General features: G+C 46.4%; 1 protein-coding gene and 1 long non-coding RNA gene across 3 annotated transcripts in view; one reads left to right on the top strand and one right to left on the bottom strand.

Moving 5' to 3' along the window:
• The first annotated feature begins 1,211 nt into the window (after nucleotides 1–1,211).
• Nucleotides 1,212–4,268, top strand: LOC140370123 (uncharacterized). The gene is made up of 4 exons (XR_011928347.1): nucleotides 1,212–1,264; nucleotides 2,108–2,151; nucleotides 3,029–3,050; nucleotides 4,237–4,268. It is a non-coding gene; the product is annotated as an uncharacterized lncRNA (long non-coding RNA).
• A 4,539-nt stretch (nucleotides 4,269–8,807) lies between these two features.
• brf1a (BRF1 general transcription factor IIIB subunit a) overlaps nucleotides 8,808–21,659 on the bottom strand; it is a 60,430-nt gene continuing 47,578 nt past the window's right edge. For both annotated transcript variants that reach the window (XM_072457069.1, XM_072457070.1), the window contains 3 exons: nucleotides 14,206–14,263; nucleotides 10,790–10,961; nucleotides 8,808–9,913 (listed from right to left, as the gene is read on the bottom strand). In XM_072457069.1, the coding sequence (XP_072313170.1) occupies nucleotides 9,879–9,913; nucleotides 10,790–10,961; nucleotides 14,206–14,263 (265 nt within the window). In that variant the 3' untranslated portion in view covers nucleotides 8,808–9,878. The remainder of the gene's footprint in view (nucleotides 9,914–10,789; nucleotides 10,962–14,205; nucleotides 14,264–21,659) is intronic.

Here is a 21,659-nt window from a genome sequence, read left to right as displayed (position 1 = left end):
AGGACTAAAGCAGGACTAAAGCAGGTCTAAAGCAGGACTAAAGTAGGACTAAAGCTGGACTAAAGCAGGACTAAAGCAGGTTAAAGCAGGACTAAAGCAGGACTAAACCAGGTCTAAAGTAGGACTAAAGCAGGACTAAAACAGGACTAAAGCAGGTCTAAAGCAGGACTAAAGCAGGTCTAAAGCAGGACTAAAACAGGACTAAAGCAGGACTAAAGCAGGACTAAAGCAGGACTAAAACAGGTCTAAAGCAGGACTAAAGCAGGACTAAAACAGGTCTAAAGCAGGACTAAAACAGGTCTAAAGCAGGTCTAAAGCAGGACTAAAGCAGGTCTAAAGCAGGACTAAAGCAGGTCTAAAGCAGGACTAAAGCAGGACTAAAACAGGTCTAAAGCAGGACTAAAGCAGGTCTAAAGCAGGTCTAAAGCAGGACTAAAGCAGGTCTAAAGCAGGACTAAAACAGGACTAAAGCAGGACTAAAGCAGGTCTAAAGCAGGTCACTAAAACAGGACTAAAGCAGGACTAAAGCAGGTCTAAAGCAGGTCTAAAGCAGGACTAAAGCAGGTCTAAAGCAGGACTAAAACAGGACTAAAGCAGGACTAAAGCAGGACTAAAGCAGGACTAAAACAGGTCTAAAGCAGGACTAAAGCAGGACTAAAGCAGGACTAAAACAGGTCTAAAGCAGGACTAAAGCAGGACTAAAACAGGTCTAAAGCAGGACTAAAACAGGTCTAAAGCAGGTCTAAAGCAGGACTAAAGCAGGTCTAAAGCAGGACTAAAGCAGGTCTAAAGCAGGACTAAAGCAGGACTAAAACAGGTCTAAAGCAGGTCTAAAGCAGGTCTAAAGCAGGACTAAAGCAGGACTAAAGCCGGACTAAAGCAGGTCTAAAGCAGGACTAAAGCAGGACTAAAGCAGGACTAAAGCAGGTCTAAACCAGGACTAAAGCAGGACTAAAGCAGGACTAAAGCAGGTTAAAGCAGGACTAAAGCAGGACTAAAGCAGGTTAAAGCAGGACTAAAGCAGGTCTAAAGCAGGTTAAAGCAGGACTAAAGCAGGACTAAACCAGGTTAAAGCAGGACTAAAGCAGGACTAAACCAGGACTAAAGCAGGACTAAAACAGGTCTAAAGCAGGTCTAAAGCAGGTCTAAAGCAGGACTAAAGCAGGACTAAAGCCGGACTAAAGCAGGTCTAAAGCATGTCTAAACCAGGACTAAAGCAGGACTAAAGCAGGACTAAAGCAGGACTAAAGCAGGACTAAAGCAGGTCTAAACCAGGACTAAAGCAGGACTAAAGCAGGACTAAAGCAGGTTAAAGCAGGTCTAAAGCAGGTCTAAAGCAGGACTAAAGCAGGACTAAAGCAGGACTAAAGCAGGTTAAAGCAGGACTAAAGCAGGACTAAACCAGGTCTAAAGCAGGACTAAAGCAGGACTAAAGCAGGTTAAAGCAGGACTAAAGTAGGACTAAAGCAGGACTAAAGCAGGACTAAAGCAGGACTAAAGCAGGTTAAAGCAGGACTAAAGCAGGACTAAAGCAGGACTAAAACAGGACTAAAGCAGGACTAAAGCAGGACTAAAACAGGACTAAAGCAGGACTAAAACAGGTCTAAAGCAGGACTAAAGCAGGACTAAAACAGGTCTAAAGCAGGACTAAAACAGGTCTAAAGCAGGTCTAAAGCAGGACTAAAGCAGGTCTAAAGCAGGACTAAAGCAGGTCTAAAGCAGGACTAAAGCAGGTCTAAAGCAGGTCTAAAGCAGGACTAAAGCAGGTCTAAAGCAGGACTAAAACAGGTCTAAAGCAGGACTAAAGCAGGTCTAAAGCAGGACTAAAGCAGGTCTAAAGCAGGTCTAAAGCAGGACTAAAACAGGACTAAAGCAGGACTAAAGCAGGACTAAAGAAGGACTAAAACAGGTCTAAAGCAGGACTAAAACAGGACTAAAGCAGGTCTAAAGCAGGACTAAAGCAGGTCTAAAGCAGGTCTAAAGCAGGACTAAAGCAGGACTAAAACAGGTCTAAAGCGGGTCTAAAGCGGGACTAAAGCAGGACCAAAGCAGGACTAAACCAGGTCTAAAGCAGGACTAAAGCAGGACTAAAACAGGTCTAAAGCAGGACTAAAGTAGGACTAAAGACGGACTAAAGCAGGACTTAAGCAGGTTAAAGCAGGACTAAAGCAGGTTAAAGCAGGAATAAAGCAGGACTAAAACAGGACTAAAGCAGGACTAAAGCAGGACTAAAACAGGTCTAAAGCAGGACTAAAGCAGGTCTAAAGCAGGACTAAAGCAGGTCTAAAGCAGGACTAAAGCAGGACTAAAACAGGTCTAAAGCAGGACTAAAGCAGGTCTAAAGCAGGACTAAAGCAGGTCTAAAGCAGGACTAAAGCAGGACTAAAACAGGTCTAAAGCAGGACTAAAGCAGGTCTAAAGCAGGACTAAAGCAGGTCTAAAGCAGGACTAAAGCAGGACTAAAACAGGTCTAAAGCAGGACTAAAGCAGGTCTAAAGCAGGACTAAAGCAGGACTAAAGCAGGACTAAAACAGGTCTAAAGCAGGACTAAAGCAGGTCTAAAACAGGACTAAAGCAGGTCTAAAGCAGGTCTAAAGCAGGACTAAACCAGGACTAAAGCAGGTCTAAAGCAGGACTAAAACAGGACTAAAGCAGGACTAAAACAGGACTAAAGCAGGTTAAAGCAGGACTAAAGCAGGACTAAAGCAGGACTAAAACAGGACTAAAGCAGGACTGAAGCAGGATTAAAGCAGGACTAAAACAGGTCTAAAGCAGGACTAAAGCAGGACTAAAACAGGTCTAAAGCAGGACTAAAGCAGGTCTAAAGCAGGACTAAAGCAGGTCTAAAGCAGGACTAAAGCAGGACTAAAACAGGTCTAAAGCAGGACTAAAGCAGGTCTAAAGCAGGACTAAAGCAGGTCTAAAGCTGGTCTAAAGCAGGTCTAAAGCAGGACTAAAACAGGACTAAAGCAGGACTAAAGCAGGTCTAAAGCAGGACTAAAACAGGACTAAAGCAGGACTAAAGCAGGACTAAAGAAGGACTAAAACAGGTCTAAAGCAGGACTAAAGCAGGACTAAAGCAGGACTAAACCAGGTCTAAAGCAGGACTAAAGCAGGACTAAAACAGGTCTAAAGCAGGTCTAAAGCAGGACTAAAGCAGGACTAAAACAGGACTAAAGCAGGACTAAAGCAGGACTAAAACAGGACTAAAGCAGGTCTAAAGCAGGACTAAAGCAGGACTAAAACAGGTCTAAAGCGGGTCTAAAGCGGGACGAAAGCAGGACTAAACCAGGTCTAAAGCAGGACTAAAGCAGGACTAAAGTAGGATTAAAGCAGGACTAAAACAGGTCTAAAGCAGGACTAAAGCAGGACTAAAACAGGTCTAAAGCAGGACTAAAACAGGTCTAAAGCAGGTCTAAAGCAGGACTAAAGCAGGTCTAAAGCAGGACTAAAGCAGGTCTAAAGCAGGACTAAAGCAGGACTAAAACAGGACTAAAGCAGGTCTAAAGCAGGACTAAAGCAGGTCTAAAGCAGGACTAAAGCAGGTCTAAAGCTGGTCTAAAACAGGTCTAAAGCAGGTCTAAAGCAGGACTAAAGCAGGTCTAAAGCAGGACTAAAGCAGGTCTAAAGCTGGTCTAAAACAGGTCTAAAGCAGGTCTAAAGCAGGACTAAAGCAGGTCTAAAGCAGGACTAAAGCAGGTCTAAAGCAGGACTAAAGCAGGACTAAAACAGGTCTAAAGCAGGTCTAAACCAGGTCTAAAGCAGGACTAAAGCAGGTCTAAAGCAGGACTAAAGCAGGACTAAAACAGGACTAAAGCAGGACTAAAGCAGGACTAAAGAAGGACTAAAACAGGTCTAAAGCAGGACTAAAACAGGACTAAAGCAGGTCTAAAGCAGGACTAAAGCAGGTCTAAAGCAGGTCTAAAGCAGGACTAAAGCAGGTCTAAAGCAGGTCTAAAGCAGGACTAAAGCAGGACCAAAGCAGGACTAAACCAGGTCTAAAGCAGGACTAAAGCAGGACTAAAACAGGTCTAAAGCAGGACTAAAGTAAGACTAAAGCAGGACTAAAGCAGGACTTAAGCAGGTTAAAGCAGGACTAAAGCAGGACTAAAGCAGGTTAAAGCAGGACTAAAGCAGGACTAAACCAGGTCTAAAGCAGGACTAAAGCAGGACTAAAACAGGTCTAAAGCAGGTCTAAAGCAGGACTAAAGCAGGACTAAAACAGGACTAAAGCAGGACTAAAGCAGGACTAAAGCAGGACTAAAGCAGGACTAAAACAGGTCTAAAGCGGGTCTAAAGCGGGACTAAAGCAGGACTAAACCAGGTCTAAAGCAGGACTAAAGCAGGACTAAAGTAGGACTAAAGCAGGACTAAAGCAGGACTTAAGCAGGTTAAAGCAGGACTAAAGCAGGACTAAACCAGGTCTAAAGCAGGACTAAAGCAGGACTAAAACAGGACTAAAGCAGGACTAAAACAGGACTAAAGCAGGTCTAAAGCAGGACTAAAGCAGGTCTAAAGCAGGACTAAAACAGGACTAAAGCAGGACTAAAGCAGGACTAAACCAGGACTAAAGCAGGACTAAAACAGGTCTAAAGCAGGACTAAAGCAGGACTAAAACAGGTCTAAAGCAGGTCTAAAGCAGGACTAAAACAGGACTAAAGCAGGTCTAAAGCAGGTCTAAAGCAGGACTAAAGCAGGACTAAAACAGGTCTAAAGCAGGTCTAAAGCAGGTCTAAAACAGGACTAAAGCAGGACTAAAGCAGGACTAAAGAAGGACTAAAACAGGTCTAAAGCAGGACTAAACCAGGTCTAAAGCAGGTCTAAAGCAGGACTAAAACAGGACTAAAGCAGGTCTAAAGCAGGACTAAAGCAGGTCTAAACCAGGTCTAAAGCAGGTCTAAAGCAGGACTAAAACAGGACTAAAGCAGGTCTAAAGCAGGACTAAAACAGGTCTAAAGCAGGTCTAAAGCAGGACTAAAGCAGGACTAAAGCAGGACTAAACCAGGTCTAAAGCGGGACTAAAGCGGGACTAAAGCAGGACTAAAGCAGGACTAAAGCAGGACTAAAGCAGGTCTAAAACAGGTCTAAAGCTGGACTAAAGCTGGACTAAAGCGGGACTAAAGCAGGTCTAAACGGGTCTAAAGCAGGTCTAAAGCAGGACTAAAGCTGGACTAAACCAGGACTAAAGCAGGTCTAAAGCAGGTCTAAAGCAGGACTAAAGCAGGACTAAAGCAGGTCTAAAGCAGGACTAAAGCAGGACTAAAGCAGGACTAAAGCAGGACTAAAACAGGACTAAAGCAGGTCTAAAGCAGGACTAAAGCAGGTCTAAAGCAGGACTAAAGCAGGTCTAAAGCAGGACTAATGCAGGACTAAAGCAGGACTAAAGCAGGACTAAAACAGGACTAAAGCAGGTCTAAAGCAGGACTAAAGCAGGTCTAAAGCAGGACTAAAGCAGGTCTAAAGCAGGACTAAAGCAGGACTAAAGCAGGACTAAAGCAGGACTAAAACAGGACTAAAGCAGGTCTAAAGCAGGACTAAAGCAGGACTAAAGCAGGACTAAAGCAGGACTAAAGCAGGTCTAAAACAGGACTAAAGCAGGACTAAAGCAGGACTAAAGCAGGACTAAAGCAGGTCTAAAACAGGACTAAAGCAGGACTAAAGCAGGTCTAAAACAGGACTAAAACAGGTCTAAAGCGGGACTAAACCAGGTCTAAAGCAGGTCTAAAGCAGGACTAAAACAGGTCTAAAGCAGGTCTAAAGCAGGACTAAAGCAGGACTAAAGCAGGACTAAACCAGGTCTAAAGCGGGACTAAAGCGGGACTAAAGCAGGACTAAAGCAGGACTAAAGCAGGACTAAAGCAGGACTAAAACAGGACTAAAGCAGGTCTAAAGCAGGACTAAAGCAGGTCTAAAGCAGGACTAAAGCAGGTCTAAAGCAGGACTAAAGCAGGACTAAAGCAGGACTAAAGCAGGACTAAAACAGGACTAAAGCAGGTCTAAAGCAGGACTAAAGCAGGACTAAAGCAGGACTAAAGCAGGACTAAAGCAGGTCTAAAGCAGGACTAATGCAGGACTAAAGCAGGTCTAAAGCAGGACTAAAGCAGGACTAAAGCAGGTCTAAAGCAGGACTAAAGCAGGTCTAAAGCAGGTCTAAAGCAGGTCTAAAGCAGGACTAAAGCAGGTCTAAAACAGGACTAAAGCAGGTCTAAAGCAGGTCTAAAGCAGGTCTAAAGCAGGTCTAAAGCAGGACTAAAGCAGGTCTAAAGCAGGACTAATGCAGGACTAAAGCAGGTCTAAAGCAGGACTAAAGCAGGACTAAAGCAGGTCTAAAGCAGGACTAAAGCAGGACTAAAACAGGACTAAAGCAGGTCTAAAACAGGACTAAAGCAGGTCTAAAGCAGGTCTAAAGCAGGTCTAAAGCACGTTTAAGCTCTAATTAGCCGCAGCTGAATTCACTAACAAGGAGTAAAAATAGACTTTGTCGCTGGAGGATCTGAAATGTCCTTGAAAAGAGTTTAAGAAAAACACCTGAGAAACAGCAGGATTTCTGAGCCTCTTTTGCCTGGAACAGTTTCAGTTTCAGCTGCACTTTAGTGTTCTTATTCTGAGCATTCACCTGGACAACTTCAATCTAAAGTCACAGAACTCTGGAGTCTCTGCTCCTGGAAACACAGGTTCAACCATCACAGGGACTTATATTTTTAAACAAGTTCAAATAGTTCTGGCTGTGACCCCCCAGAGGCCCTTGTGGCCATGCTTCCTTCTTTTCTGTTAATAATAAAATAGTATAACTGATATTTGTTTATGCCACTGAGCAGCTTTTACTTCCTGGATTGAAACCTTCTGGATTTGTGTGGTTTTCTGAGGCAAATCCCAGTTTTTCCATTTGGAATCACATTTTCTCCGACACTTTGTAGAGAGCGCTCTGTGAGCTCAGTTAGCGTTAGCCCGGGGCCGTTAGCTGCAGATGTGCGAGGCGTGGAGCTCCATGGAGACACGTCCTCCCACTCGTCTCTCCATCCTCGTCTGGACGAAGAGCGGGGTGGCTCCTGTCCTCAGGCCGCAACGGGAAGAAAGAATACAATAAAACCACAGAACGGTTTGAGCGCCTGAAGTGAAGGAGACGAGGAGACGAGGAGAGAGTCTGGAGGTGACCGGGTCAGTGTGAGGAGAGAGAAGGCATTTACACACAAACATCAGCACTTTAAAAACCCTGAAAACCATTATTATCATTAGGCCGAGCGCCACAAGCTGGTGAGAGGCCTATTAGTTCCCCATTTCTTGCATGTTCCGTGCATATAAACATGTGATGCAAAAATGTAACATTATTACTGTATAGAGGGCCAAAAACACAAAGTGGGTGGAGCCCACACAAAATTAACGAAAGTACCCGTCAGTGACCAGGGAGCCACACCATGAGGTAGGAAAATCGTGCCTCTCTACATTCTGACTGTCTCCTTTTTCTAAAATAAAAAAATTTAAATGTACCAAAAATGCATTGAGAGATAAGAAATGGCCCAAAAAAATCTGACCGTAGAATCATGAAATTTGGCGCAGAGGTAGATGGTGACAAGAGAAGTAAAAAATATTATTACAGCAACGCCGTCCACCCAACCAAATGTCGGCCATATTGGATCAAAATTTGCTAAGCACGACTCAGGAGTTTTTACAAATGTCGTACTTTTACCAACTCGTCCCAGGGCATTGGCCCAAAAAAGCTGAAATTTGGTGAAAATGGTGTTGGGGAGTGGGACATCAAAAGTTATCCAAATTACATTGATACCTGTCACGGTCTCTGAGCGGCGAAGCCACAAACTGTAGCTAGTATTTCAGAAATTTCCCAATTTTTTTATTTGCTGCCGTTGGCGCAGATAAAGTCCAAATTGCGTCAAATTTGAATCAGTTGTTAAACCCTTTGCCTTAAACCTACTTGACACGACAGCGCCCCCTACAGAGTGAAAATAAATGTTATATGGAGAGTAAAATATTTCGTTTTTTAAAAATTGGCACAAAATTCCATTTTGGCGTCCCGATCAAAGAAGTCGATGAGATCCATGTCATATTTGTTACTTTTATGAACTCCTCCTCGGGCATTAGCTTGATTAACCTGAAATTTGGTGAGAATCATCTTCAGGGGTCGACCATTAAAAGTTATCAAAATTTTTACTCTACGAATTACGGTCTCTGTGCGGCAAAGCCGCACATTTTGCAAAGAAGTTACAAAAAATTCCCTTTTGAATGGGGACAAAATTTTGTTCTTCCCAAATGTGTACAATTTGGCACAAAATATAATTTTGGCATCCCGATCAAAAAAGTAATTGAGACCCATGTCATATTTGTTACGCAATCAACCTGAATTTTTGTGAGACTATTTTTCAGGAGTGGGACATTAAAAGTTTACAAATCTTTCTCTTTCTCTCTGAGCGGCGGTTAAGGTTAGGGTTAGGGTTAAGGTTAGGGTTAGGGTTAGGGTTAGGGTTAAGGTTAGGGTTAGGGTTAGGGTTAAGGTTAGGGTTAGGGTTAGGGTTAAGGTTAGGGTTAGGGTTAGGGTTAGGGTTAAGGTTAGGGTTAAGGTTAGGGTTAAGGTTAGGGTTAGGGTTAAGGTTAGGGTTAGGGTTAGGGTTAGGGTTAGGGTTAAGGTTAAGGTTAGGGTTAAGGTTAGGGTTAAGGTTAGGGTTAAGGTTAGGGTTAGTTGCAGTGACTAAATCTGGACAAAGTATTAAAACATAAACGTGACACAAACGATGAAGTTTGAGATGTTTTTATTGAAATGAATGTGACAATTTTGCATCTGAAAATGTCCAACAAAAATCATCCAAATCTCATTAAATGTCAAATTAATCCAGAAAACAAAATTTCCCCCCAAAATTATGAAATTTGGTTCAATTATTTAAATACTGAAAGAAAAACACTGAATTATGTTTATTCACATTTTTAATAATTGAAATGTTGAGGTTTGAGCAAAACAATATTATGAACAGAACGGATTTATGTGTCAAGACTTTAGACATTTGACTTACTTAACGTTTAGTTTTTCAGATAATAATAAGTGATAAGTCGATAATGATGGTTTTTCCCGTTTGTTCGAAGCTCGATCGGAGTTCGGAGGCAAAACGTGCAACTCTGAAACCAACAAAGTGATGAATCTGGATCTGCGTTACCATGGAAACATAACCCCTTCACAGAGAGAGAATGAGATTATGTGACTGAACAAGCTCAACTGAAATGATCAAACTCCAGCGGCACAAAAACTGTTTCTAAACGAGTTCAAATGAAATAAACTTAGAAAACGTGCCGTGATTCTTTACATTTATATTATGATCATTTGTGATAAAAGTGTCGTTTCTAGTGTTTCTTTTGAGAGTTTAAGGCGATATTTCTGAACTTTAGTGATTTATTTTACAGACATTTCACATTTGTCTGATAAATAAACCTAAACTTAACACGTTTAGCACGAGCGCTGCGAGCGCTGCAGGACGATTCAGCTGAACAGAGAGAACTGCAAAACCATTCAACACAAACTCAATATTATTCTGTGTTTTATCCAAAGCATTTCAATTCTACACAAAACGCTCAAACGTCGATGCTCGTTTTCGCGCTAGTTTTTGCAGTGCAAAGCTAAACGCGCAGAGCTAAACGCGCAGAGCTAAACGCGCAGAGGCGGTTCCTATGACGACCTAAAGTCAAGTACATTTGTTAAACGCTCCAAACGCAGCGCTCGGTTTCCCCGTGCGATGGTGACAAAGCGACCGTCAGAACGAGCAGCTTTTTGTCCGTTTATCCTCGTGATTTTGTTGCGGTTGAAGCGACGTTTGTGCGTTGGGTTCAGGTGGGCGGAGTCTGTTCCGCCGCAGCAGCAGACGAGAGGAAGCGACGAGCTAGAAGTCATCATAATCTGCCTCAGAGCCATAACCTGGAAAAAAGACAAGAAAACCATAAAACAAATATTTATGGACCAATAATAACCACAAACGTTTTGTTTTGATGGCGACTCAAGCTAAGCTAAGCGGCTAACGCTAGCGACTCTGCGGCTAACGTCAGCGACTCTGCGGCGGCTAACGTCAGAGACTCTGCGGCTAACGTCAGCGACTCTGCGGCTAACGTCAGCGACTCTGCGGCTAACGTCAGCGACTCTGCGGCTAACGTCAGCGACTCTGCGGCTAACGTCAGAGACTCTGCGGCTAATGTCAGCGACTCTGCGGCTAGTGACTCTGCGGCTAACCTTACCCATTCTGTGGTTAGCGACTCAGCGGCGAGTGACTCTGCAGTTAACCCTCGCGACTCTGCGGCTAGCGACTCTGCGGCTAACCCTAGCGACACTGCGGCTAGCGACTCTGCGGCTAGCGACTCTGCGGCTAGTGACTCTGCGGCTAACCCTAGCGACTGCGTCAGCAGTGCGTTTAAACAGCACTTCTGCTTCATCCAGTCGTGTTGTGTCCAGTTAAAGCAGAACTAAGGAACTTTGGCGATGAAGAATAAACCCGTAAGTCGTATAATCACAGAAAAACCTTTCACGCCAAAAATTAAAAAAAGAGCCAGGGTTTCTCAGGAGCGTTGTGTTGCAAGTCAACATTTCCGCTCAGAGACAGCAGGGGGCGACGACGGACACTTCAAACGCCCCCAAAACACACATTTAACCATCACAGGACATTAAATAAGGTGAAATGTGACTTAGTTCTGCTTTAAAGACCCGTCGCTGCCGTCAGGTGCATTGTGGGACATTTTGAGTGCTCTCGTTTTTCATCCGCTGGACATTCGGACACAACAACAAAAGGCAGCGAATCCTCACCCGAAGCGCCGAGCAGATCCATGGCGCTCACGCAGCCTCCCTCCTCCTCCTCCTCCTCCTCCTCCTCCTCTTCCTCTGCGTCCTCCTCGTACGCCACCGGGCCGCTCTCCACCAGGGCGTTGCCCGCTGAGGGGACGGGCACCGCCACCGGGAGAGGCGCGTCCGCTGCCCCCTGGAGGAGAGAACACGACGCTTTAGAACGGCTGAGGGGGCACTTTTCGTGAGTTACAGCTCGCACGCGCGCTCGGGTCGGGCCGGGGAGTTCCGAGCTGTGGGAGCAGCTTGGCTCAAAGGCTCACTTCCCTCAGTCGGGCTGAAGTCGTGGGACCTCCGTCAGCTCTCTGCACCAGGACAGTCCAACACAAGTGACCAGTGAGTGAAGCTCGAGCGCTCAGAGTAACAACCCGCCGCTTCACGCACAATGACATTTACATTTACATTTATATTTACATTTACATTTATATTTACATTTACAGATTTAAGGCATTTTGCGGTTCTAGTCCAAAGGTAAACGCAGCAGGAGCCAGATGTTTTCAGGCGTGGAGAGTAAAACAGGCTTTATTACGTTCATACATCTTTAATTTACCAACCTAATTTTGCTCTTCGGGGATTTTAATCTTCATATTCAGACTCTAATCGACTCAGTTCCTGGAAAGTTCCGCACTGCACTTTAAAAGTGGCACGGGCCCATTCAAGAACAAGAACTCAACGCTTTCGGGCCCAGACGCTTCATAACTTCACCACAAGTTCTGCCGCTGAACTCTAAGCCCCGCCCCCATGACCTCAAACAGCGGTTGCTATGCTGTTGCCGTGGAGACCGCCGACAGTCGAGTGGAGACACAGTTTGGACCCTATCCATGTCGATCGAGCGGCTGAAATGGTCATAGTTTTTGGTTGTTAAAAGCTTACGGCCACTCCACCCCTCAGACTCCACCCCTCAGACTCCACCCCTCAGACTCCACCCCTCAGACTCTTACTTGGTTCTGGTTAAAGTGGTTTAACTTTGACCTGGTGATGGTCAGTCCTGTGGCTCTGACCCCACAAACCAGGATGTGGTCAGGGTGTGGTCAGGGGTTTTCAGATTTGGCTTTCCCCAGTCCGGCCCAGTCCTGTCCCAGTCCCAGTCCCGTCCCAGTCCCGGTCCAGTCCCGGTCCAGTCTAGTCCCGGTCCCAGTCCAGTCTTTACTTTAGTCCTGATACAACCAAAATAAGACGCCACAAGGGGGCGCCACAAGGGGGCGCCACAAGGGGGCACCTGGCACCTGAAGGGGGCGCCTGAAGGGGGGGCTCCTGAAGGGGGGGGCGCCTGAAGGGGGCGCTGTACTGTGGGAAAACACAGAGTCTTCTTAAATATTGGCTCAACACTCACAGTTCCCAGACTCGCCGGAAATATTTGAGGCGTTTTCTGGTTTTCATGGAAACGACTCTCTCCCTCTCTCCTTTATCCCTCGTCTCCATCCGTCTTCTCTTCCTTTCTCTCGTTTGTCTCCTCGCTCTCCTTGAATCCCCACTTCCTCTCTCTACATCCTCCTTTTCTTCTCTTCCTCCTCCTCTTTTCCTCCTAAAGAATCATCTGAAAAGCTTTGAGTTTGACTTAGAAAAACAGGACTTTTATAGGTTTTTACAAATATGGGGTTATTAAAACCAAGAGAGCGGCTGAAACGTCTCACTTGCACCATCTCCACTCGAGCGGCTGAAACGTCTCAATTGCACCATCTCCACTCGAGCGGCTGAAACGTCTCACTTGCACCATCTCAACTCGAGCGGCTGAAACGTCTCACTTGCATCATCTCCACTCGAGCGGCTGAAACGTCTCACTTGCATCATCTCCACTCGAGCGGCTTAAACGTCTCACTGGCATCATCTGGCATCATCTCAACTCGAGCGGCTGAAACGTCTCACTTGCACCATCTCAACCCGAGCGGCTGAAACGTCTCACTTGCATCATCTCCACTCGAGCGGCTGAAACGTCTCACTTGCATCATCTCCACTCGAGCGGCTTAAACGTCTCACTGGCATCATCTGGCATCATCTCAACTCGAGCGGCTGAAACGTCTCACTTGCATAATCTCCACTCGAGTGGCTGAAACGTCTCACTGGCATCATCTCAACTCGAGCGGCTGAAACGTCTCACTTGCACCATCTCCACTCGAGCGGCTGAAACGTCTCAATTGCACCATCTCCACTCGAGCGGCTGAAACGTCTCACTTGCATCATCTCCACTCGAGCGGCTGAAACGTCTCACTGGCATCATCTGGCATCATCTCAACTCGAGCGGCTGAAACGTCTCACTTGCATAATCTCCACTCGAGTGGCTGAAACGTCTCGCTGGCATCATCTCAACTCGAGCGGCTGAAACGTCTCACTTGCATCATCTCCACTCGAGCCGCTGAAACGTCTCACTGGCATCATCTCCACTCGAGCGGCTGAAACGTCTCACTGGCATCATCTCCACTCGAGCGGCTGAAACGTCTCACTGGCATCATCTCCACTCGAGCGGCTGAAACGTCTCACTGGCATCATCTCGTCAAAGCTGATTCAAATATATATTTACACATTTGTGTGACGGAACAGCGGGCAGAATGTGGAGACAGAAGAGTGAAACGTCTGTGTGAGACGCAAAACCCTCCACATTTAACCTTTATTTCATGATCTTTACGTCATTTAGTCTCTTTTTCCATTTATTTCCAGTAGAACTTGTGATACGTGCAAATAACTCGTAGTACTTACCCGTCATAAGCTGAGGAAAGACGTTTAGCCACTGATATTGTGACACATTTGCACAAGAACGACGTGTGAACTCAGTGTTCAATGATGAAAACGCTCTTCGGCTTCATCAGGTCAAACTTTGTAACAATCGTTTGTGTTCTAAATGTGATGTAGACGAGATCTCAATCTGTGAATCAGGACCGGGAACTCAGATATTTACTCTACTCTGAGTAGGCCCCGCCCACTGGGAGGGACCTCCTGTTACAGGGTGTTATTGGGTGTTATTGGTTTCATCATAAACTAACCCTATTTGTGTCCTCTCTGTCCTTTAGTGGACATCAGCCTCATATTGTCCCTGTCACTCTCTCTCCTCCTGTGTGACTGATGACATCAGAATGCTGTGGGCGTCGACCTCTCCAGAGATTCAGAATTCCATTATAAACCACAGGAAGGTTAAATCTAGTGTGATGTCATCAATTACAACCAGGAAGTGAAATTATGAACCTAAAAAGCTTTTCTGTGATAATATGTTTTTCATTTTAGGTAAAATGTTAAAATACACTTGTCTTTTCTGTGTTTTGGTTCATGAGTGGTCCGACCTGTAGGGGGCGGGAGTGACCTGTAGGGGGCGGGAGTGACCTGTAGGGGGCGGGAGTGACCTGTAGGGGGCGGGAGTGACCTGTAGGGGGCGGGAGTGAGAGTCTGACCTGGTCCAGGACTTGCTTCTTGACCGGAGGTTTGTGTCCAGTGATGAACGGCTGCAGTCTGAAGACAGAGACATATCACATTTGAGGCTTTTTTAACCACGTTCGACCTGATGCAGATCAGTCACAATCCCACTAAAGAGCATACGGTACACTTAAATATGACTGGACTAGTTTCTTTTATTATTTTTGATCAATATTGTGATTTTAAAATGTGTTGTAGATCATGACCGTGTCAGACAAAAGCACAATAACCCCCGGCGCCCCCTGGTGTCCGTCTCCTGCAGCGCGGCACCAGAAACACCTCATTTACATGTCTTTGTTTTTAGGTTTCAGCCCGAAGCTCGAGGAAAAACCAAAGAGAGAGAGAAAGAGAGAAAGAGAGATCCTCGACTAATGACGTCCTGAGGCTCAGATCCAACGATACGGAACAAATCGACACCTGGAAACCATGGCAACGGACTCAAACTAGGAAAACAATACTTCACAATCTCAATATTATCAAGATTATTATGAGTAGAAACACAGCTTTAGACCTGCTTTAGTCCCTGATTTAGTCCTGGTTTAGTCCCCGGTTTAGTCCTGGTTTAGTCCCTACTTTAGTCCTGCTTTAGTCCCTGATTTAGTCCTGGTTTAGTCCCCGGTTTAGTCCTGGTTTAGTCCCTACTTTAGTCCTGCTTTAGTCCCTGCTTTAGTCCTGGTTTAGTCCTGGTTTAGTCCTGGTTTAGTCCCCAGTTTAGTCCTGGTTTAGTCCTGGTTTAGTCCTGGTTTAGTCCTGGTTTAGTCCTGGTTTAGTCCTGGTTTAGTCCCCGCTTTAGTCCCTGCTTTAGTCCCTGCTTTAGTCCTGCTTTAGTCCTGCTTTAGTCCTGGTTTAGTCCCAAAACATCTCTGGTTCTTTGTCTGGAGTTAGAGGATGTGACAGTTTTGGGGAGATTATCCTCTTGATCCCGGCGGTCAGAATTAGCCGGTTTCACTCGAGTCCGTTTTGATTAGATTTTCCCTCAGGATTTGGAGCGTCGTGATTAAATCTGTTATTATTCTGCTTAAGAACAGAAACCATAATGTTGAGATGGATTTAGCCTTAGTTTAGACCCAGTTTAGCCTCAGTTTAGACCCAGGTTATCCTCAGTTTAGACCCAGTTTAGAGCCGGTTTAGCCTCAGTTTAGAGCTGGTTTAGCCTCAGTTTAGAGCTGGTTTAGCCTCAGTTTAGAGCTGGTTTAGCCTCAGTTTAGAGCTGTAATAGTTACTTTCCCTTCACAGACTCAGAGTCCAGAGGAAGAGACTGTTTTAATCCTGGTCCAGTTCACAGTTGGACGTCCAGCCTCGTGAGTCTCCCACGGCTCAAACTCTGCCCCTCCCCTTTCTCCTCGACCCCTCCCCTTTCTCCTCTGCCCCTCCCCCTTCTCCTCTGCCCCTCCCCCTTCTCCTCTGCAAGTGTCACTCACAGACTCAGAGTGGTCAGTGTTTGAGTCTCGGGACGAGAAACACGATGGAACAGTTTACGACACGACAAACTTTAAAATGTCTGAATCCTGCACTTTTCAAACTGTGGTGCGCGTTCCACTTTGATTACAATGTTGCCTGAACCACATTTATACAGTCTTATTTTAGTCCTGGTTTAGACCTGGTTTAGTCCTGGTTTAGACCTGGTTTGGACCTGGTTTAGTCCTGGTTTAGTCCTGGTTTGGACCTGGTTTGGACCTGGTTTAGTCCTGGTTTAGTCCTGGTTTAGTCCTGGTTTAGTCCTGGTTTGGACCTGGTTTAGTCCTGGTTTGGACCTGGTTTGGACCTGGTTTAGACCTGGTTTGGACCTGGTTTAGTCCTGGTTTAGACCCGGTTTAGTCCTGGTTTAGACCTGGTTTAGACCTAATTTAGACCTAATTTAGACCTAATTTAGACCTGGTTTAGACCCGGTTTAGACCTGGTTTAGACCTGGTTTAGACCTAATTTAGACCTAATTTAGACCTAATTTAGTCCTGGTTTAGACCTGGTTTAGTCCTGGTTTAGACCTGGTTTAGACCTAATTTAGACCTAATTTAGACCTGGTTTAGACCTAATTTAGACCTGGTTTAGACCCGGTTTAGTCCTGGTTTAGACCTAATTTAGACCTAATTTAGACCTGGTTTGGACCTGGTTTAGTCCTGGTTTAGACCTAATTTAGACCTGGTTTAGACCCGGTTTAGACCTGGTTTAGACAGAGAAACGTTTAGCCTGGCGTCGTCAGTGAATGATGAGCCCCGTTTACAGAGGTCAGGGGTCAAACGGTGGCTGACGGCGAGCCCCGCGGCGACAGACTTTTCGGCAGCCCGGTCTCCACGGTGACGGTTTAGAGCAGGTCAACGCTGGGGGGGGAGGGTCTTACAGCGGCGGGGGGCGGCTCCAGGGCGCGGCTCCAGGGCGCGGCTCCAGGGCGCGGCTCCAGGGCGCGGCCACAACAAGCTCCAAGAAACTCCAGCGATATTAGAGTTTCACACAATGTTTCTGCACACGCTCAGTAACAGGCACGCCCACTTTGCTCTTCCTCCTCCTCGTACACTCTTCCTCCTGCACCCTTCTTCCTCCTCCTCAGACACTCTTCTTCCTTCTTCTTCCTCCTCAGACACTCCTCTTCCTCCTCCGGCACTCCTCTTCCTCCTCCGGCACTCCTCTTCCTCCTCCGGCACTCGTCTTCCTCTTCCTCCTCCGGCACTCGTCTTCCTCCTCCGGCACTCGTCTTCCTCCTCCGGCAATCGTCTTCCTCCTCCGGCAATCGTCTTCCTCCTCCGGCAATCGTCTTCCTCTTCCTCCTCCGACACTCCTCTTCCTCCTCCGGCACTCGTCTTCCTCCTCCGGCACTCGTCTTCCTCCTCCGGCACTCGTCTTCCTCTTCCTCCTCCGACACTCGTCTTCCTCCTCCGGCACTCGTCTTCCTCTTCCTCCTCCGACACTCTTCTTCCTCCTCCGACACTCTTCTTCCTCTTCCTCCTCCGACACTCGTCTTCCTCCTCCGACACTCTTCTTCGTCTTCCTCCTCCGACACTCTTCTTCGTCTTCCTCCTCCGACACTCGTCTTCCTCCTCCGACACTCTTCTTCCTCCTCCGACACTCTTCTTCCTCCTCCTCCTCCGACACTCGTCTTCCTCTTCCTCCTCCGACACTCGTCTTCCTCCTCCGGCACTCGTCTTCCTCCTCCTCCGACACTCTTCTTCCTCCTCCGACACTCTTCTTCCTCCTCCGACACTCTTCTTCCTCTTCCTCCTCCGACACTCGTCTTCCTCCTCCGACACTCGTCTTCCTCCTCCGACACTCTTCTTCCTCCTCCGACACTCTTCTTCCTCCTCCGACACTCTTCTTCCTCCTCCGACACTCTTCTTCCTCTTCCTCCTCCGACACTCTTCTTCCTCTTCCTCCTCCGACACTCGTCTTCCTCTTCCTCCTCCGGCAATCGTCTTCCTCTTCCTCCTCCGACACTCTTCTTCCTCCTCCGACACTCTTCTTCCTCTTCCTCCTCCGACACTCGTCTTCCTCCTCCGACACTCTTCTTCCTCTTCCTCCTCCGACACTCTTCTTCCTCTTCCTCCTCCGACACTCGTCTTCCTCCTCCGACACTCTTCTTCCTCTTCCTCCTCCGACACTCGTCTTCCTCCTCCGACACTCGTCTTCCTCCTCCGACACTCGTCTTCCTCCTCCGACACTCGTCTTCCTCCTCCGACACTCGTCTTCCTCCTCCGACACTCGTCTTCCTCCTCCGACACTCGTCTTCCTCCTCCGACACTCGTCTTCCTCCTCCGACACTCGTCTTCCTCCTCCGACACTCGTCTTCCTCCTCCGACACTCTTCTTCCTCCTCCGACACTCTTCTTCCTCCTCCGACACTCTTCTTCCTCCTCCGACACTCTTCTTCCTCCTCCGACACTCTTCTTCCTCCTCCGACACTCTTCTTCCTCCTCCGACACTCCTCTTCCTCCTCCGACACTCCTCTTCCTCCTCCTCTCCCTCTCTACCCCCTCTCCTTCCTCTCCTCCTCTCCCTCCTTCCTCTTGCTCTCTTTCCTCTTCTCTCCCCCCTCCCTCTCTGGATCCATCGCCGTGGCGACTCGTCTTAATCAGCTTTCCTGCCGATGAAACTAATCCACTGCTCGAAAGGCGAGAAAAGAAGCCATTTTGCCTCCGGGTCGAAGGGGGAAGGAAACGATCAATGAGCGAAAGAGAAACACAATCCAGGGGGGAGGGGTTTACAATGGGGGAGGGGTTTACAATGGGGGAGGGGTTTACAATGGGGGAGGGGTTTACAATGGGGGAGGGGTTTACAATCCATTGAATTCTTCTTCCTCTGTGTCACTTCTAAACAACTCCACAAACTCCAGAGGAAGTGTAGATTCTTCTTCTGCGTTGCTTAGAGCCTAGAGCGCCCTCTTGTGGTCGTCAGTGTGAAAATAATGAACAATATCCGAGGCAACTGTTGTTGTGATTTTGGGCGTTACAAAAATAAATAGAATTGAATAAGTCGCTCTGGAGTATAAGTCGCACCCCGGACAAAACTATGAAAAAAGGTGCAACTTATTGTCCAGAAAATCCCGTAAACACTTAATTTTGCTTAAACTCACAGATAAACAGTGGAAGAAAATTACAATATAATTTGACGGATTCACTTCACGCTTCGTTCGCTTGTAGAAGTTAAGTCCATATGACACTTTAAACACACATTTCACTAAAATGTAATAAACACAATTATATTTCAGATTTGACTCAACATTTTGCCCATTTGTGTAAAGTTTATAGTTGTCCTTCCTGGTTGGACGTGAGCACAGATATGACACAGGTAGAGGTGGTTCCACAGCTGTTACCATAGCAACCAGACTGTAAACAAGAGCCACACTCCACATAAACGACACGCAATAAGACCATAAAACACCTTTATTTAGTCCAACCATGGTTTAAACTGTCTCTGTGTCACACACTGATGACATCACAGAGGGATTCAGCTCCACTTCCTGTCACTTTAAACTGTCAGAAAAGTGTGTCAGCTGAGGAGGCGGGAGGGGGAGAGAGAGAAAGTGCTACTATTCTTGAAATGACAAACCTTATTTAAAGAAAGTCAAAAATGTACAAAAGATAAATACGACTTAATTCTTTCACTTTTTAACTGATCGTCTTGTTCAAGAATCGGACCTGGAGGCGGAGTCAGATTTAAACACTATTTTGATGAGCTGAGACGTGGTTTTGGGGTGAACTCGACACTAGAACGACACGCGAGACGATCGAACGGAGCCGACGCCCACCAGCGTCTCCTAAACGCCGTCGCCGCGCTCTGTGGGCGGAGCCACCGCTCACTCTCCCAAACAAAGGGAAACCTGCGACTCCAGGGGCCTACCGGGGGTTTCGGGCGGGGCCAGGCTGACCACAGATCGGGGCTAAACTGAGCGTGTGCATGAGCAAAACACGTGGGCGGGGTTTCCTGGAGCGCAGTCCACATTTAGCCTACAAAGAAACGGCCTTCCTTCCTGTCAAAACAAACGACAGAGCGCTGACCGGAAACGGGTGGGGTCTCTGTCTCTCTGTCTCTCTGTCTCTCTCTCTCTTAGCTCCGTCTCCTGCTCCTCCTCCGACATCAAAGCCGCCGCCTCCTTCTGCCGCCATTGAGCAGCGCACGTCACCGCTGACCCCGGAGTTTAACCCCTGACCTCTGGTTTTTGGAAGCGTTAAACGTCGATCAATGAAGTTTCGTGTTACAAAACGGCTCGTCCATCATGAGCTGTCAGAGCGAGGGTCCGACTGTCCGGCTGCATGTGGTCAGAGAGCGGTCAGAACGAGGCTGCACGCGGTCAGAGAGCGGTCAGAACGAGGCTGCACGCGGTCAGAGAGCGGTCAGAACGAGGCTGCACGCGGTCAGAGAGCGGTCAGAACGAGGCTGCACGCGGTCAGAGAGCGGTCAGAACGAGGCTGCACGCGGTCAGAGAGCGGTCAGAACGAGGCTGCACGCGGTCAGAGAGCGGTCAGAACGAGGCTGCACGCGGTCAGAGAGCGGTCAGAACGAGGCTGCACGCGGTCAGAGAGCGGTCAGAACGAGGCTCGCGGTCAGAGAGCGGTCAGAACGAGGCTGCATGTGGTCAGAGAGCGGTCAGAACGAGGCTCGCGGTCAGAGAGCGGTCAGAACGAGGCCGAACGCGCTTTTTTAAACACAAATCGATCCTTGGGATTCAAAAACACAATCAACAAAACATTCATCATTCATAATCGACAGCAAAAATTCTAATTTAAAATGGGCGTGGCTCAAAGTGCCTCTGACTTGGACTGAAACACAGTAAAAGGTAAAAGTATAAGATAAACATTGACACAATTATGCACATTTTATTTCAGAACAGCATATTTTTTCAGGTTTATAAATTGACTTCCTGGTTGTAGTTGATGACATCACAGTAGGAAATTATCCAAAACTCATCATCAAACTCATAATGTCACGATTGTTTTAATTTGACAAATAAAAAGATATAAAAGTAGCTTTATTTTGTTGAATTAATGTTTAAAGAGTCAAAAAAGTCATTTATTTTGTGTAAATTATGCGTCAAATTTGACTGAGTGTCCCTGGTGTGATGTCACTTCCTGTATGAGTGTCCCTGGTGTGATGTCACTTCCTGTATGAGTGCCCCTGGTGTGATGTCACTTCATGTAATAATTTTCAACACATTTTTCAAGGTTTTCTCCACAAATACCTGCTCGATCGGGGTAAAACTATTATTTATATTTACAAAACGGTACAAATACACCAAATAAAGTCAAAATTATAATATTATAAAAACCTGTCTTTAAGGCACTTTAAGGTCGCATTTAGCCGACAGACTCCGCCTACTTTAGGAAAACCTGGTAAAACACTATTTTCTTTGTATTAACTACACGTTTAAAAGCCTCAATAAATCAGATTCAGACCATTTTATTCATCCCACCGGAGGCAATTAGTTCAAGCTGTTAAAAGGCACTTAAAGGACAAGCAAACGTACAGCGCCACGCATAATGAGCACGATAAAGGGCGTCGACATAAACACTCAGATTACAGCTAAAAGACGGATATCAGGAAGATACTAATGTTTCAAATGCCAATTCCTTTTAGAACAGAAAACCACCAGAAAACTCACTTTTAGACTAAAAGAAAAACACAAACGTCAATATAGGTCTGATATAAACTACAACAGAACTGAACGACTAGGACAAAAAGAGCTGCTTTATCACACTTTATGACACTTTATGACAATAGCATGAGTTTGCCTTCCTGTCGTGGCGTTTGAAGCTTTAGACCTGGTTTAGACCTGGTTTAGTCCTGGTTCAATCCTGGTTTAGACCTGGTTCAGTCCTGGTTTAGTCCTGTTCTTTATATTTTAGCACATTTAAATAACAAAACATGAGCAAACACTAAACTCCAGAATCATTCTTAATAAACTTAATAAACTAAGTAACGTCTTATTTATTACTCTAACTCCTCCC

Source organism: Eucyclogobius newberryi, unplaced genomic scaffold (assembly GCF_026437365.1).
Source record: "Eucyclogobius newberryi isolate DKJ021-1_F unplaced genomic scaffold, fEucNew1.0.hap1 SCAF_21, whole genome shotgun sequence".
NCBI lineage: Eukaryota > Metazoa > Chordata > Actinopteri > Gobiiformes > Gobiidae > Eucyclogobius > Eucyclogobius newberryi.
The sequence above is the reverse complement of the archived record's forward strand: the minus strand, read 5'-3'. Positions and strand labels throughout refer to the sequence as shown.